Below are 15,509 nucleotides of genomic sequence, written 5' to 3' on the forward strand. Positions count from 1 at the left end.
ATACCTGGCCCCATCTGCACCTCTGCCCATGAGCCTTTGTTCCAGCTGGAACAGCCCTTAAATTCTCCAGGAAGCCTCCCAGAGATGAAGGTGGAGCCAGCTCAGGCCTTCCTACAATACGCTCGTTAGCCCAGACTTGGCACTCAGAGGCCAATGGCCCATGCCCAGCGGGACCCTCTTGTCCCCCAGGAGTCCCCCTTGGATGCCATCCAGGTCTCACAATGGCCACCCAGGCCCAGACCTGGCCTAGGACTTGGTTTCCTTACTGGTCCCCAAGGCCCCAGAGCAGTGCCTCACCTTTCTGATCCTCTAGCAGAACAGAGGGCCGTGTTCCTAGGAGCCACTTGGCCCACACCCATCTCTTCCGTTACAGCCTCTGAAATGCGTCATCAAGCACCCCAACGGGACCCAGGAGACCATCCTCCTGAACCACACCTTCAACGAGACCCAGATCGAGTGGTTCCGTGCTGGCAGTGCTCTGAACAGAATGAAGGAGCTGCAGCACCAGTGACATCCTGCTCTGCCACCCACCTCTGCCTGCCCTGCTCCTCGGACCCGGGCTGGTGTTACAAGTGCAGTTCCACGCGTCATCAGAACTGGATCCGACTGATCCATTTATGGCTTCCTGCTCCAAGATGGTGTGGCCAGGCCAGCTGCCCTCCCCTCTCTCAGCCCATGAGTGACCCATGGTTGGGGGGGTTTCTTATACTATTTTCAGCCCCCTGCCTTCCTGTTCTTAGTTTGGTTCAGATCTTGAGCAGCTCCAATCCACGCAACTGTATTTATTTTTCATGACAAGACTCCCATCTAAAGTTTTTCTCCTGCCTGATCATTTCACTGGTGGCTAAAGGATTTTAAAGAACCTTTTGCTCTTGCAAGGAAAATAAGAATCCAAATTCAGTGACTGTTCCTGTGTGTGTGTGGTGGTACCTGTGCTGTTATCAACTCCAGGGTTCAGGGTGGGTCTTCACAGCCACACCACGGTGGGCCTGTCACTGCAGCAAAGGAGACGTGAGCCAGCAGACTTCCCACTCCTTTTCTGTCCCAGCTCCTGTTCTAAGCCACGCCTGCCTGCAGGGCAGCCTCCGCACCAGCGCCCTGCATTCGGTGGATCAGAGGGGCTGGGCCCAAGATGGAGCCGCTGCTGCCTCCTCCTGGGCATTGAGTTAGCCCTCCAAACACCCTAAGGGTGGGCACAGCCCCTTACAGGCCACCCTGTCCCAAGTCACAGCTGCTCTGTGATGTGCACCATCCCCTGCCCCTCAGCATGAGGCGGTGGCAGGCACTGTCCTGTAGTGACATCTGCTGGCATTACCCAGGCCTCCATGCTCTGGGGCCCTGTGTGAGCTGAAAAAGGTCGGGACTGGAGGCAGGCTCCACAGAAGCCCCTTCCCCTTTCCCAGGACAGGACTTGCCTGACAGAACATGGCATCCGGTGGGTGCTGCAAACAAATGCCTTGGTCCCACAGAAACGCGTGAAGGGGCAGGAGGAAGCTGGCAGAGCCTTTCTGCTGACTCAACAATGGGGTGCCTGCCCTCATGCCAGGAGCTGACCCACAGGGTATTTCTTGTACAGCCAAGCTCTGAGAGTGACAGCTGGCCCCAGGCTTCCTGCTGTACTGCTAGGAGGGATGACACAGCTGGTCACCAGCCCTCACCTCCGGCCAGCAAAGCCCACTGCCTCCATTTTCCTGATGGAGCTGGCTTGGCCGAGTCCAGCGCCCCCAACCTTCCACACGCTGGTGGGAAGGAAGGCGGCTGTCCCTTAAAGGTCACTCTTACCAGCAACTGGCAGCTACCCCAGGCCAGCCTCTTCCTCTGTTACTTTATGGAGCCACCAAGCTCAGCCAGCCCAGATCTCAACCCCTAAGTTCTGCCATTAAAGGGGGGTCATCATCTCCAGAAGTGATTTGGGGTGAGGAAAGACAGCTGTCCCAGCTATGGCAACTCAGTGACCTTGGATCTTTGAGACAAGGGTAGCTCCTCCCCAACTGACCCTGCCATTGTTTATTAAAGGTCTTTGCTGTCACTGAGAGGCACAAGTCCATGGGGACTGTGGGAGTTCAGGGGTAGCTCCAGGAGGAGGAGCAGGGCCAGGACAGTGGGGGAGGGATAATCTGGCAGGGCACAGACTTGACTCCTCAGCATCTCCAGAAGCTGCTGCTGTCTTCACGGCCAGTTGCACCACCTTCTTGAGGGCTGGGCAGGGTCCACGGTCAGGCCCCAGGGCTAGCTGCTGGTCCACCAGGAGAGAAGGCCCAGGCCCGGCTCACTGATGGATCCCTGCCGGGGGAGAGAACAGGCACAGTTCAGCCACCTGCAGAGCGTAAGCCAACTCGGACAGGAGGCAGACGGGGCCCTTCCTTCTGGGCACCCAGCAGGCCCAACCGAGGCAAAGGGAAGGGTGGGGCACACACCAGCCCAGAGGCTTTGGGGAAAACCAGGAGCCACACCAGTGTTCCCAGCTGGCAGATGGGCGCACACAGCCCACCCTCCCGTCTTGCTCCAACCTCTCCTGAGGCCTGTAAGGAAAGCACTGGTTTTCTGAGGGCACAGCCCCTGGCCCCAAGACCTCAGCGGGCTCAGGTACCCTTCCTTGCCTCCAGGCCTGCCCAGACACAGGCACCGGCAAGCCAGTCCTACACATGGCCTCCTTAGCTGCCACAAAGGCCTAGTGACCCTGAGCCCCAGCCTCTACATGCAGAAGTGATGCCCCGGGCAACCAATTTCTGACAAAGCACAGCTGCCCTAAAAGCAAACAACTGGGGCCCACATTACCCCAGTAAACTCTGCTAGTAGCCCCTGAAACCCTACTTTCATCATGTGTCATTGTCTGGCTTCATGAGGATAAGAGACAAAAGGAACCCAAGTTAGACCTGGCCAGCCACAGCATCCCTGCCGCCTCAGGCCCATGCCCTGAGGGTCACCCCCCTGCAGCCCCCCTTGCTCTCAGGGCTTTGACTCAGTCCCAAGCCCGTTCCTTGGTTTCCTACTCCCTCAGCCCCATTTATCAGTGGCCTTGTCATCCACATGGGGCTCTGTCCCTTTTGCAGCCAGGAGTCTGACTCACCCACCCTCCCCAACAGCCATGGCAGCTTCATCACCTCACTCCAAGGATCACTGCCCCAGCCTAGAGAAACCGAGGCTCCCCAGGGAGAAGCAACCACCCAAGACCACACAACGGGGAGCTGCACCCTGACCCACTGGGGGGCGGTCTAGGAGCGGAACCCCAAGTCAACACCCAGGGAAGCAGCTCCGTGCCGCTCCACTGCTGGGCTCTCCCACGACAGTTCCCCATGGTCTGGGCAGCAGCATCAGGCCGTCTCACCACAAGCGTGTACGGAGCCTCCTTCTTTGGCAGCTCCTCACTGGAAGAGGTGGCCTCGGCCGAGCTGGGCCCGGTGGGGGACGTGTCTACAAAGCTCTCGTCTACCACCCGGAAGCGGATCTCCTCGCCGGTGTCCATGTACAGGTCATGTGCTCCTTCCTCTGTCTCGTACTCCCACACCCACACCTGCTCGGTGTCATCGCTGGGTGGGGCCCAGGGTCAAGGCAACAACCAGGCCACAGGGGAGCCCCTGAGGGTGGGGGGGTCCTCCCACAGCCCCCATCCCCAGGAAAATCAGTCCCAGGTTGAGACCACTTTGGCTGGGAAGTCACAGGAAGAGCAGGCCCAGCCCCATGTGTAAGAGGCGAGGCGGGCAGGGCCCGTGCCCCACAGTGAGGAGCAGGAGCTCCGGTGCCAGGACCCAGGCTGGGAACAGGGGCCCCCAGCCAGGCACCCACATGCGTCCTCAGCACATCAGAGCAGGAAGGGGGCTCGAGAGTGGAGCACAAGTTCCGCCTCTCAAGACAGAATGACCAGGGCCTTTTGCTGCCCAGGGTCCCCACCCTGCTGGGTATCCTCTCAGAGGCCCACTGCCAAGTTCAGACCTCTGGTCAGACCCACCAGCTGTGACCCGGGGCCAGGCCCAAGCTCTCAGGGTCCCCATCTGTAAAACAGGGCTGTGGCGAGACGATGATAAAACAGCACCCGGGACAGTGGTTCCCACAGGACCCAGTCGGCCTCAGTGCCAGCTACAGCCGTCCAATGCTCTCTGCACAGTGTGATTCCACACCCTTTCCATCCACCCCTCGTGGCACTGACCAGCAGGCGGCATGCGGACTTTCCCAGTTTTCAAGAGGACGGTGGTAGGATAGGTCACTTGCCCAGACACCCACAGCCAGCAAGAGGACCAGCAGGTTTTCTGACAAATTCTAGAATCACACGCAGACCCTGCCCCAGGCCCCGCACGGGCCCAGCGGAGCTGTCTGCCAAACTAGCTGGACCGCCCCTTGGCTCCCCGAAGTCTGCGGGAGCCACGCTGCCCGCTAGTGGCCGCCTCGCCCGTGGGTCCTGCCTCTCTCCTCTGTGCCAGGTCCTGTGCTGGGCACTGCAGGTCCAGTCATGACAGGACGGGGTCCTCCCGTGAGCAGTCTCAGTGAGGACCCACAGAAACAGACAACTCCAGTGCAGCCAGCTGAGGGCTAGGATGGGGACAAGGGAGAGCTCAGCAGTGGGAAACTACCCGCCAGGGCCCACACAGTCAAGCTCTCAAATGCTGGCCTGTGCTTCCATTTGCCCATCAGGGAGGAGGGGCGGGAGCCAGTCAGGGAAACCTCTCAAGGGAGGCGATCTTTAAGATGATTCCTGCAGGGACAACCTAAGCAGAGTGAACCGGAAGCGAACAGTACCCCGCCTACAGGGCACGAACAACACACCAGAGCCTGACAGCCCAGACAGAGACACGGGTGGGAGGACGCCATGGCCAGCGCAGGACGCACAGGCAGGAGGGGTGGGCACAGAGGCCAGCAGCATCGGACCAGAGGGCAGGGCCACCCCAAGGAGTGGGGACTGTCCTATGGGGAGGCCTGCGCTCCTCCATGACCCACTTTAATGGTGTGAGGATACAACTTGGCTGGCTGCTGCAGCGACTCCGGGGGGATGAGAATGTCATCGAAGAATCCTAGAGAGACTGGAAAAAACAAAGATGACAGCATGGGATGGGGGCTCACAGCGGACAGTTAAACGAGGGGTCTGGACACCCGCCAGGCAAGCCCCTTACCCTGTGCTGCCCATGGGGCAGGTGTCACCATGGAAATCTGGGTGCCTCCCCCACCTCAGAGCCCCACATCTCTGCCTGTGCCACTCACACAGCCGGAGCAGCCACCAAAACCTGAGGTGGACACCACACACGGCAGTGACCAGTGGGTGCCGAAGACGCCGGGTCACTTCCAGCAGCTCCAGCGCCCACCCTGGGGTCCTGAGCTGCGGCCTCCAGTGAAGCCCACAGCTGGCTGATGTCCTCCCTGTTACACGAACGCGGAAGGGGGCCGAGTATTCCCCTCACTCACAAGCTTCTCTGGCACCACGAGGAGCTTCTGCTTCTGTATCTGACCCGTCTCCTGACCACGTGGCCCAGCACAGAAGCTAATGGGAGGCCGGCCTGGCCACCTGCCCGCAACGCGCTCCCAGGCCTCGTCTGGGGAGGCAGGGCCGCCATTACCGTGCACTCCCTCCGGGCTGCAGCCTTTGATCTTTCCGATGAGAATCTCGTCCAGGAACGGATGGAACACCACGTAACGAAAGTGCACTGGAAATGGAGAAGGCACGTCAGTGACGAGCAGGCACACGAGGAATGGCTGCTCTGACCTTCACACGCCAGCACACTGACCCAGAGGCCCCCTGGCTGCTCCAGGAGCCTGCCCTGCTGTTCACCGAGTCCCCCTGCAGGCCTAGACCCATCAGCTGAGCTGGAGGGACCCTCACCCCGTCCCCTGCAAGACCATAGCTCGGGCCCCATAAGAGGCCAGCAGTGGGGCCCTGGAACTGGAGGGTGGCTCCCAAATCCATCAGAAAAGTCAGGGGCCGGCTCTGTGGCCGAGTGGTTAAGTTCGCACGTTCTGCTGCGGCGGCCCAGGGTTCGGATCCTGGGCATGGACATGGCACTGCTGGTCAGGCCACACTGAGGCGGCATCCCACATTCCACAACTAGAAGGACGTGCAGCTAAGATATACAACTGTGTACAGGAGGGATTTGGGGAGATAAAAGCAGAAAAGAAAAAAAAAAAAAAAGATTGGCAACAGTTGTTAGCCCAGGTGCCAATCTTAGGGGGGGGCAAAAAAAAAGGAAAAGTCACAGCTGAGTTCAGATTCTGGGCCACTGATGACTCCAACATCAATTCCAACCTTCCTCCGGGTTCCCTCCTTTAAATTCCAAAAAGGGCAGAAGCAACTGGCAAAGGGAGCCAGGTTTGGAAACAAGTCCCTGACTCGTGCCGACTGGCGGAGTTTGCCCCGGGCAGAGCTCTGACCTGGAACAGGGTGCTACAAATGCCCTGAAATTAAGGTGGGGGGAGGCAGAGCCGGTAACCCAGCAAAAATGCCTCCAGGGGTTCTCAGGCCCTGCCCTAGGTGGTCCCCACTCACCAGACCTCAAGGTAAACATCAGGTAGGGCCTGTGCCCACATCACAGACTCTGACCCCAGAGCCTGGCAGAAGCCATCACCTCATCACTCCTGCCTCTTGCTTAGAGCCCCGAAGGGGATGTCCACCTCTGGTCTGAACACTGCCAGGGCTAGAAAATGACCATGAGGCTTCCCCCTGCTGGTCGCCAAGTGCCCAGCATGATCCACCTGTGTCAGCTGTCATGCTTCCCCACTGTAAGGATGAGGGAGCGGCTTAGAGGCTGCGTAACCTGCTCACAACCACACAGCTCTTCTGCCCTGTTGTGCGATAAGGAGACTCCAAGTCTTTCTGGACCACCAGACAGAGCCATGGGGTTGAATCTGCCTTCCTCAAACAGGTTTAATCCCCAAACAAAGGCTTCTGCCACCAGTACCCTCAGCTACCTAGTCTGCCAGCCTTGCCCCAAGGACAGCAGAGCCCACCTGGCCCCCAGCTCCCTGCCAGGCTGCTTCCCCGTGAAAGGAGAGGGGGCAATTGGTGGCCTCTCCCTCCCTGTGAGGATGGAAAACCCCTGTCCCCCATATGACCCGACATCAGTTCAGTTTAATAAAGTCCCAGGAGCCTCCACCGGGGCTGGGCCAGGTTTGATTTGGGCACTGGGCTTCCGAGGGCAGGACACACATGATCCTGCGCCCAGGGAGCTCCAGCCTGGAACCACCACATCCAAAAGGAAATGGTGAGCAACCCAAGTGTCATTGACAGATGAGCAGATAAACAAAATGTCATATATCCCAACAAGGGAATATTATTCAGCCCCAAAAAGGAATGAAGTACTGATTTATGTGACAACATGGATGAACTTTGAAAACATTATGCTCAGTGAAAGAAACCAGACACAAAAGGCCACATATTATATGATTCTATTTATATGAAATGTCCAGAACAGGCAAATCCTGAGACTGAGAGCAGAGCAGCAGCTGCCAGGGGCTGGGTGGAGCGGGGAATGAGTGACTGCTAATGGGCTTTCTTTTTGGGGTGATGAAAATGTTCTGGAATGGGATAGTGGTGGTGGTTGCACAGCTCTGTGGATATACTAAAAGCCACTGAAGTGCATGCTTTAAAGGGCGACTAGTACTGTATGCGAATTACATCACAACTGAAAAGCAAAAAGGAGGCCACAGAGCAGCTGGAGGGCCGGTCAGGACAGCACCGTGTTGGGGCCACCTCCCAGGAGCCCCACCTGAAGTCCTGCGGATGTTTAACCTGCAGATGGGAAGCCTGGAGAGTCAAAAAGGATGAGGCTGAAGGACGAGCAAGAAAACGAAAGACCTCAGGGTCAGCCCCGTGGCCAAGTGGTTGAAGTTCCGTGTGCTCCTACTTCACTGTGGCCATGCTGTAGAGGCGTCCCACATACAAAGTGGAGGAGGATTAGCATAGCTATTAGCTCAGGGCTAATCTTCCTCAAGCAAAATAAATAAACAAGTAACAGGAAGACCTGCTCCTAGTTGGAGGCGTCAGCAAAATTTGTGGCAGGATAAGGAGCACTGCCTCCAGACACAGTGGGTTTCTCCAAAGGACAGATACCATATGATGCCACTAATTCGGAGTCACAGACGGAAAGTAGAGGGGGGCGGGGCCAGGGCCTGGGGGGAGGAAGAGAGCAAGTTAGTGTCCAGTGGGTACAGTTTCTGTTTGGGAAGAGAAAAAGTTCTGGAGAGGGAGGGTGACGGTTGCACAGCAATGTGAACGTACTTAATGCCCCTGGACTGCACACTTCAAAACAGTTCAAGTGGTAAATTTTATGTTGTATTCATTTTATCACACTTAAAAAAAAATAGCAAAGAACAAAGCAAACGTTGGGCACGGAGACAGGCTGCTCCGGAGCTCAGAGCAGGCCCCCATCCAGCCCGGGGCGGGGGTGGCGGGCGGGTGGATGGGGGCTTCTCAGGGGAGGCCAGGTCCAGCCGGCCGGGAGGGCACGGGGAACGTGGGGCTGGTGCCAGCAAAAGTGCTCTAGGTGACAAGGGGTAAGGTGGCCAATTGGGGCCAGCATCACAAATCACAAAGGCCAACATGGCGAGAGCACGTACTGCATGCGAGGCGCCAGACCAAAGGCTTTGTGTGGTTTTCCTCGTTTACGCCTCACCATCATTTTATGAGGTAGGTACTATCATTGCACGATTTTCCCGGATGTGGAACCTGAGTCTTAGGGAGGGAAAGCAATCTGGCTTGGGCAGAAGCAGAAGGAAGGAGGCAACCAGCAAAGGAATAATCCTCAAAGCAAAGGCAGGGGCAGGTGCTGAGCCCCTCCCTCAGCACCCCCTTGGCCACAGCCCTGGGGGGGTGGGGCTGGGAGAGAGGGGGAACCCTGAAGCGGGGCCATGGACCCCCTCCACACAGCGACAGCTCGCCCGGCACGGTGCGCCACGGGCCATGAGGAGCGTTACAGCTGCAGGTGTTATCCCACTTTACAGACAAGGAAACTGAGGCGAGACAGGTAGAGCTACCTACCCAAGGTCCCCATCCGGGTGTCCAGAGCCAGAATTCAAAGCCGGGTCCATGTGACGTGTGTCACCCAGTGCTCTGATGCTCGCACCTTGTTCCCAAGAACTCAGGGGACCCGGCTGAGCGGAGGTGGGCGACAATGGAAACCAACAGTGAAGTCTTAAAACAAGTGGAAGAAACAACCAAATGAATGGACAGAACTTCCTCAAATTTACCTTTTTTCTCCTAGGTTTATTTTTGAAGATTTATTTATTTTTCCTTTTTTCTCCCCAAAGCCCCCCAGTTGTTTATTATTAGTTGTGGGCCCTTCTAGTTGTGGCATGTGGGACGCCGCCTCAGTGTGGCCTGATGAGCGGTGCCATGTCCATGCCCAGGATCCGAACTGGTGAAACCCTGGGCCGCCGAAGTGGAGCACACGAACTTAACCACTCAGCCACTCTCCCAGTTTTTTTGGAAGTTCTGGTACCTCTCACCACTTGTCTCCTGGACAACCAAGGCCCTGTCCGAAGGCCGAGACCAGGCTCAGCTCGACGGACGGCGTCCTACTCTGTAAGCAGAGGCCCTCGTGGGCTGGTTTCCACATCCACGTCTTAGGTTTCTGCTCGTGAAACTGCTCCCCGTCCGTACAAACAGCCTGTTTCTCAGGGCTCTCTGCAGAGCACAAGAGCATCCATGGGAACTAATGAAGTCTCTGGATTCCCGGATAGGGACACCAGGCACTTGACACCTCTGTGCCAAGAGGCTGCCCGGGATGGGCTAGGGCAAGGCTCCTCCAACGTGGCCTTGCCTAAGACTCTCCTGGCTCCTTGTTAAAACACAGTCTGCGGGGCCCCACCCCGAGTGTGCCAGAGTGACTGGCAGGTCTGGAGAGGCGAGCGAGTGCTTAGCTGGTGGCAGGCCACGGGTCTACACTGACTAGCCCAGAACCACCCCAGCGGCCCCCTTGCCCTCTGCTTCGGATCTGGCTGGCTCCAGGCAGGAGAGGGAAGAAGGTCCCACGCCCTCTACTCCTCCTCCTTCCAGGTCCGCTCACCAGCCCTCCCCTTCTGGGGTGCACACCCCTTTGCAAAGTGACCACAGTTCCTCTCATCAAGTGGCAGAGCCTCTTCTCCAGCTCCTGACTCTGGCCTCGGCAGTGCGACCTGCTTTGGCCAAGGGGATATAAGCAGAGGCTTGAGAGCCACTCGCGCTCTGGCGCCCGGCTGCACTTGGGGGCCCAGGTGCCCCGTCTAGCTGACTGAAAGGTGAGACCATCTGGAGCAGAGACAAGCCATCCCAGCTGAGGCCCCAACCAACCAGTCTGCCAACCACCAGACGTGTGAGGCCACCCTACACCTTCCAGCTCTGGCCAAGCCAGCCCAGAAGAACCCCACCTTGCTGACCCACAGAATCAGGAGAAACAATCCAAATCGATGAGCCACCGAGCACTCACGATGTGCCAAGGCCCTGTCCTAAGAGCTTGGCACATATTGACTTATAATCCTCACAACAGTCCTGTCATGTAAGACCTGCTAACCGCATTTTACAGGCGAGGAAACAGAGGCACAGAGAGGTTACGTATTCTCCTCAGGACACACAGCAAATAAGTGGCAGAGGCCTCACTTTTAACCATTATGTCCTAGTGCCCCTCAAAGCCCCCAACCCCCAACCAGCCTCCTCCCCAGGAAGGGCAGCTGCGCTCCCCTCTGTTCTCTACACTTCTAACCTAGCAATGATCACTCCAAGTGTCTTCGACTATCTGGCCATCCTCCTCATCAGACTGAGCAGCCTGAGGGCCAGGCAGAGCACGGCTTAGTAACAGACAAGACCAAACGGGGCTCAGACACACAGCCACAATCTGAGAGCCGGAGAGGCCTTGAGAACCACCTTGTCCGCCTCCCGTTTCTTAGAGATAGGAAACCGGGACCAGAGAAGGGGAAGTTCTGCCCATCGTGCCCATCTGCCAGTCGGTTCCTGGCAGAGCCGGGACTAGGCCCCAGGCCTCCCAACCCTCAGACCAGGACTCCCACCACCGAAAACCGAGCCCCAAGAGACCCAATGCCCCAGGAGGAGAGGGCACCCACCTTTGGTGTGTGATGCGCCATCCCCCGGGAACACGTAGGCATCCTCCAGCTTGGTGATGTCGAACAGACAGATGCAGAGTCCCACGTTGTACACGACCTGTGTGCGTCCGTGTACACACACACAGTGACCCTGGGGCCCAGCTCCCAGGCATCTCTCCTGACGCCCTCAGCACCACAGGGCATGTCCGACTATCCCTGCTCTATGGCGGGAAGCAAGTTGGGGCACTGCCTGAGGTGACCACGGGAAAGGAACCCCGGAAGGATGTGGAGCTCTGGGAAGCAGGGCCTTTGGTGACAAGGCAGATCCAGGTTATGCCAGCTCCACCACTCACTGTGCGACCTCCAAGGTCACTTCTCTGAGCCTCAGTTTCCCCATGTGCAAAAATGGACACACCAGGCTGCAGGGTTGTTAAATAAAGAGGGAGAATGGGTGTGAAGCCCCTATGCCAGCACCTGGCTCACATGCTGGAAACAGTAATAATCACCGATCAAGGATCACTAGTATTACTAGTATGGATCAGCGGTAGGGGAAGCCCTGGTTAAACCGACACTTTCCAACGGCCCCAGTGCCCTGCTGGAGCCCACAGCTCAGTGAGCGCCAGAACCACAGCTAATCGCCATTCTGCTCACAAAGTCTCAGACACACAGATGTGGCCACAGGGACCGAGGCTGGCAGAGGGACACATGGCCAAGGCCCTAAGACTGGGCAGAGAACATCGCATGCCCCATCCCCACGCCGTGGTGCTCCAAACGGCTGGCTACTTGGTGTCTGCTTATCTGCCACCAGCGTCATCACCTCCGAATTAGAGACCTCGAAGGACTGTTCAAGGATGAGCAAGAAGCTCAGGGAACTCAGAGTCCTGGCCAGACCTCCCTGTGATGAGGCACAGTCCGGCGGGCCTTGGAAGCACAAAGAGATCTGTGCCCTTGGCTGGACCTTGGGCCTCTTCTGTGCAGCCTCCTCTCAAATGACTCGGTGACTCAAACACAGAAAGACTCGTCTAACAGTTCACTGAAGGACCTGTGCCCCAAAGGAACTGCACTCCCTTCTTAGACTTTTCACACCTTCTCTCTCCACGATGTTCACCCTTCGTCCCCCCAGAGACCCCCTGACCTTCTACCTAACAAAGTAACCAGAAGCCATCCACTAAGGACTCCATGAGTTCTCTCCACCAACTCTCCTGATCTGGACACCCTCCTTCTGTGACCTCAGCTTGTATGGAAAGGACTTGCCTCCTGCCGGCTCCTTCTCAGCCTATCACCTCCTGCTGTTTACGGATGAAGACCACTACCCCCATGAAGTCCTGCAGGCCCTGTGAGGCCTGGCTCCCACCACCTTTCCAGCCTGCCCTCCTCTCCCTCCTTCTGCCCAGGCCACACCAGCCTCCTCCACGTCATAATGGTGTAACAGTCCCTTCTGCCACAGGGCCTTTGCACATGCTGTTTCCTCTGCCTGCACAGCTCTTCTCTCTGCCCAGCCCCCACCATCTCCCCAAAATGAATTCCCTAGTTAGATTTTCTTCACCATCAGATCTCAGCTGAAGCACAAGTGCCACCTCTCTAACAAAGCCACTTGTCTCACTCACTGTGGGTGAAGTTCCTTCATTCCACAAGCTTGTGAACACCTGTCCTTCATAGCATTTACCTCAGCTTGTCATCACACACAGCTGTGGGACCCTCTCATTCACATCTGCTTTCCCTACCACACTACAGGGCAGAATCTTGTCTGTTTCATCCACTCAATCAACAGACAATGATGGATCATCTACTCTGTGCCAGGCTCGGCTAAATATGGGGAAGAAGACAAACAAAGGTCCCTGCCCTCACGCAGAGGAAAGAGAAAAACAGTAACCAAATAAACAAATAAGAAAATAGAGTGTATATGTGCTAAGAAGGAAAGAGTGATATGACAGAGTAACTGAGGAGGCAGGCTAACTACAGAAAAGGCCGGGGGAAGGCCTCAGACGAGCTGGCAAGAGGGTGTGCAGGCCTGGCCCGTAGAGGGTGCACATATATTTTTTTGCAGGTACGAATGGATAAGCCTCCTGTTGGTTAACTCTAAACTACCATCTATCTTCACAAAAACAACACATGGTTGGACAGCAATTTTTATTTCCATTTTACAAATGGAAACTGAGGCCCAGAGTGGGTAAATGACTTGCCCAAGATTGCAAAGTAATTTGCAAGTGTAGAACCTAGCACTTTCCAGTTACGACGGCCTTTTCCAAACCCAACTTCTCTTAGATTCCCTCCAACACCCTTGTGGGTAAGGACTACCCCCATCCCATGCACGAGTGAAGAAACCGAGTTCTGAGATGTTAAGCTACTTGCCCAAGGCCAAGGCTTGGCACGACCAAGGCCAGGCCTGCAGCGGGCGGGTGGGCATATCGGGCCCTCCCGCGCCAAGGCCTTCCCGCCCCCCGTGAGCCCAGCACCTTGTTGGCCAACTTCTTGTTCAGCTCCTCGGCAATGGAGTCGTTGAGCTTCCTCTCAAACTGCCACGGGGGGATCCGCACGGTGTCCACCATCTCCACGAGGACGAACATCGCGGCCTGCGCTGGGGGCTCTGGGAACGGGAGGGTAGGTCACGCACCGGGGCCTGGGGCGGTGAGGATCCCCGGGCCCCCTCCGTCCCGTCCCAATCGCTGAGACCCCCGACCCCAGGCCGGTAGCGGAGCCTCATGGTAGTGCCTGGAGTACTCCGTGCGCAGCACGCTCGGCTACCGCAAACCGAGGAAACTGAGGCTCAGCAAGCGGGCTCAGCACCAGGATCGCCATCCAGCAAGCGGGCGAGCGGCCCCGCCCGCCACGCGCCACGCGCCGCCGCCACTCACCGCGCGCCTACACGCAGCCGCCGGTTACGAGACTTTCCCCGAGATTACGAATCCGGTCGCTTCCGGAGAACCGACCAATAAGAAGCCTCTGCCCGCCCTCCAACAAGGGGTGGGGCTGCCCATAGGCTCGTGGCGGAACCAGGTGGGCGGGGCCCTGGTGGGCGGGGCCTCCCCTTCCGCCCGCGAGGAGCGGTCAACCCTGGGACGACGCTTTCCGGTTGCTAGGCGACCTCGGAGCAATCCGGTCATCTCTCGCCTGGCGTGTGATATCCTCTTGTTGCTGGTCTCAGGCCGTCATGTGCCCCGCAGCCAGAGTGATCCTTTCAAAACACAAACACAATCTGCTTAGACCCTTCAGTGCTCTGGAGACGGGGAGAATTGACTGGAAAGGGGCAGGCGGGACATTTCTGGGGTGATAGAAATGTTCTGCGTCTTCTTAGACAGTTGTATACCATTTTCAAAACTCCTTGAATTCAACACTTAAGATCTTTGCATTTGCATCTCAGCTGAAAAGTGATAATAAATTAGGACAGAATATCACCTCAGTAGCTCCTCAGTGAACTCATAATAAAGTCTAAAACCTTTGTGGTGGCTCACAGGGGGTCTTGCCGCTACGCATGCCTCCAGCCCCGTCTTGTCCTCTCTCCGCCACGTTGCAGTCTCATTCATCTTCGGATAATAACTAACATGAGCTGAGGGAATTCAATAACTTGTCCAAGATCTCGGGCTGCTGAGAGATAGAAGAGGGCCCTGTCCAAACCTTTGCACTGCGCTGCCTCTAAAAGTCGGTGGGTTGTGGAAATACACTGTAGCGTGTGTTGACCAAACAAAAATTTGAAAACTTTAAGCTCTTTTTAAAAGAGCCTTGGGGTAGATGACAGGCACTCAGATATGCACAGTTCTTTAATTTGCTGATCTCTTTGCAGAGATTTCTCTACGAGACTGACTGTGGTAATACTGACTTTGGCCTCCGTGGTATCCATACTTTTATTTATAGGTCTGTCTGTCTCTCCTAGGATTTGAGCTACTTGACGACAAGGGAAAATGCTGCTTCAGCTTTTTGTCCCACAAGCCCCTCACATCGTTCCCAGGAGGCATTCAGTAAAAGTGCGTGGGAGATTATATTAATTCTTTCTCTCCAATATCGCTCAGATCCTCCCCCTTCATTTCATTCCCTGCTAAGGGCCTGGTTCAGGCTTCTTCATTGCTCCTCCGAAGCTTCACCACACGCCCAAGCTCCTGGCATCAGGCAACATCCACACTGTCACAGCCTCCCCTTCATGAACCTCCTTTGCCCACACAGCAAAACCTGGACTGAGCCCAGCCTTCCTCTCCAGCCTCACCTTGCTTCTGTTCTCCAAGCACTGGGAGACTCAAGCTCCGAGGCTGTGACACCAGACCTCTTTTTTTTTTTCGGTTGAGGAAAATTCACTCTGAACTAACATCTGTTGCCAATCTTCCTCTTTTTTTTTTTTTTTTTTTTGAGGAAGATTAGCCCTGAGCTAACATCTGCCACCAATCCTCCTCTTTTTGCTGAGGAAGACTGGCCCTGAGCTAACATCCATGCCCATCTTCCTCTACTTGCTATGTGGGATGCCTACCACAGCATGGCTTGCCAAGTAGTGCCATGTCCGCACCCGGAATCTAAACCGGTGAACC

The 15,509-nt window shown here is 56.6% G+C and overlaps 2 protein-coding genes across 3 annotated transcripts in view; one reads left to right on the forward strand and one right to left on the reverse strand.

The window, feature by feature from the left end:
* Window positions 1-909, forward strand: part of ACO2 (aconitase 2) — a 52,355-nt gene extending 51,446 nt beyond the window's left edge. Inside the window, exon 18 of the mRNA XM_001502501.6 lies at window positions 374-909. Within this exon, the coding sequence (XP_001502551.3) occupies window positions 374-511 (138 nt within the window). The 3' untranslated portion in view covers window positions 512-909. The remainder of the gene's footprint in view (window positions 1-373) is intronic.
* Window positions 910-1,957: 1,048 nt separating this feature from the next.
* Window positions 1,958-14,170, reverse strand: POLR3H (RNA polymerase III subunit H). 2 transcript variants are annotated; one of them, XM_005606682.4, is made up of 7 exons: window positions 13,851-14,170; window positions 13,452-13,582; window positions 11,017-11,113; window positions 5,547-5,633; window positions 4,952-5,015; window positions 3,329-3,530; window positions 1,958-2,283 (listed from the first exon to the last, which is right to left on the reverse strand). In XM_005606682.4, exons 2-7 carry the CDS (start codon window positions 13,560-13,562, stop codon window positions 2,230-2,232), a joined length of 615 nt encoding a protein of 204 aa, XP_005606739.1. In that variant the 5' UTR covers window positions 13,563-13,582; window positions 13,851-14,170; the 3' UTR covers window positions 1,958-2,229. The 2 variants fall into 2 exon arrangements, with proteins under 2 accessions (XP_005606739.1, XP_005606740.1); XM_005606683.4 differs by having other exon boundaries at window positions 13,676-13,869.
* Window positions 14,171-15,509: the final 1,339 nt, after the last annotated feature.

The sequence above is a fragment of the Equus caballus genome, chromosome 28, assembly GCF_041296265.1.
Source record: "Equus caballus isolate H_3958 breed thoroughbred chromosome 28, TB-T2T, whole genome shotgun sequence".
Taxonomy (NCBI): Eukaryota; Metazoa; Chordata; class Mammalia; order Perissodactyla; family Equidae; genus Equus; species Equus caballus.

Bases quoted from the DNA above. Each gene is read 5' to 3' on its own strand.
- POLR3H (XM_005606682.4), bottom strand. From the start codon at position 13,562: ATGTTCGTCCTCGTGGAGATGGTGGACACCGTGCGGATCCCCCCGTGG. The intron at 11,114-13,451 runs GTGCTGGGCTCA...GGACGCACACAG, and splicing joins ACAAGAAGTTGGCCAACAAG to GTCGTGTACAACGTGGGACT. The intron at 2,284-3,328 runs GTGAGACGGCCT...CTCCCCCGGCAG, and splicing joins AGGCTCCGTACACGCTTGTG to GGATCCATCAGTGAGCCGGG.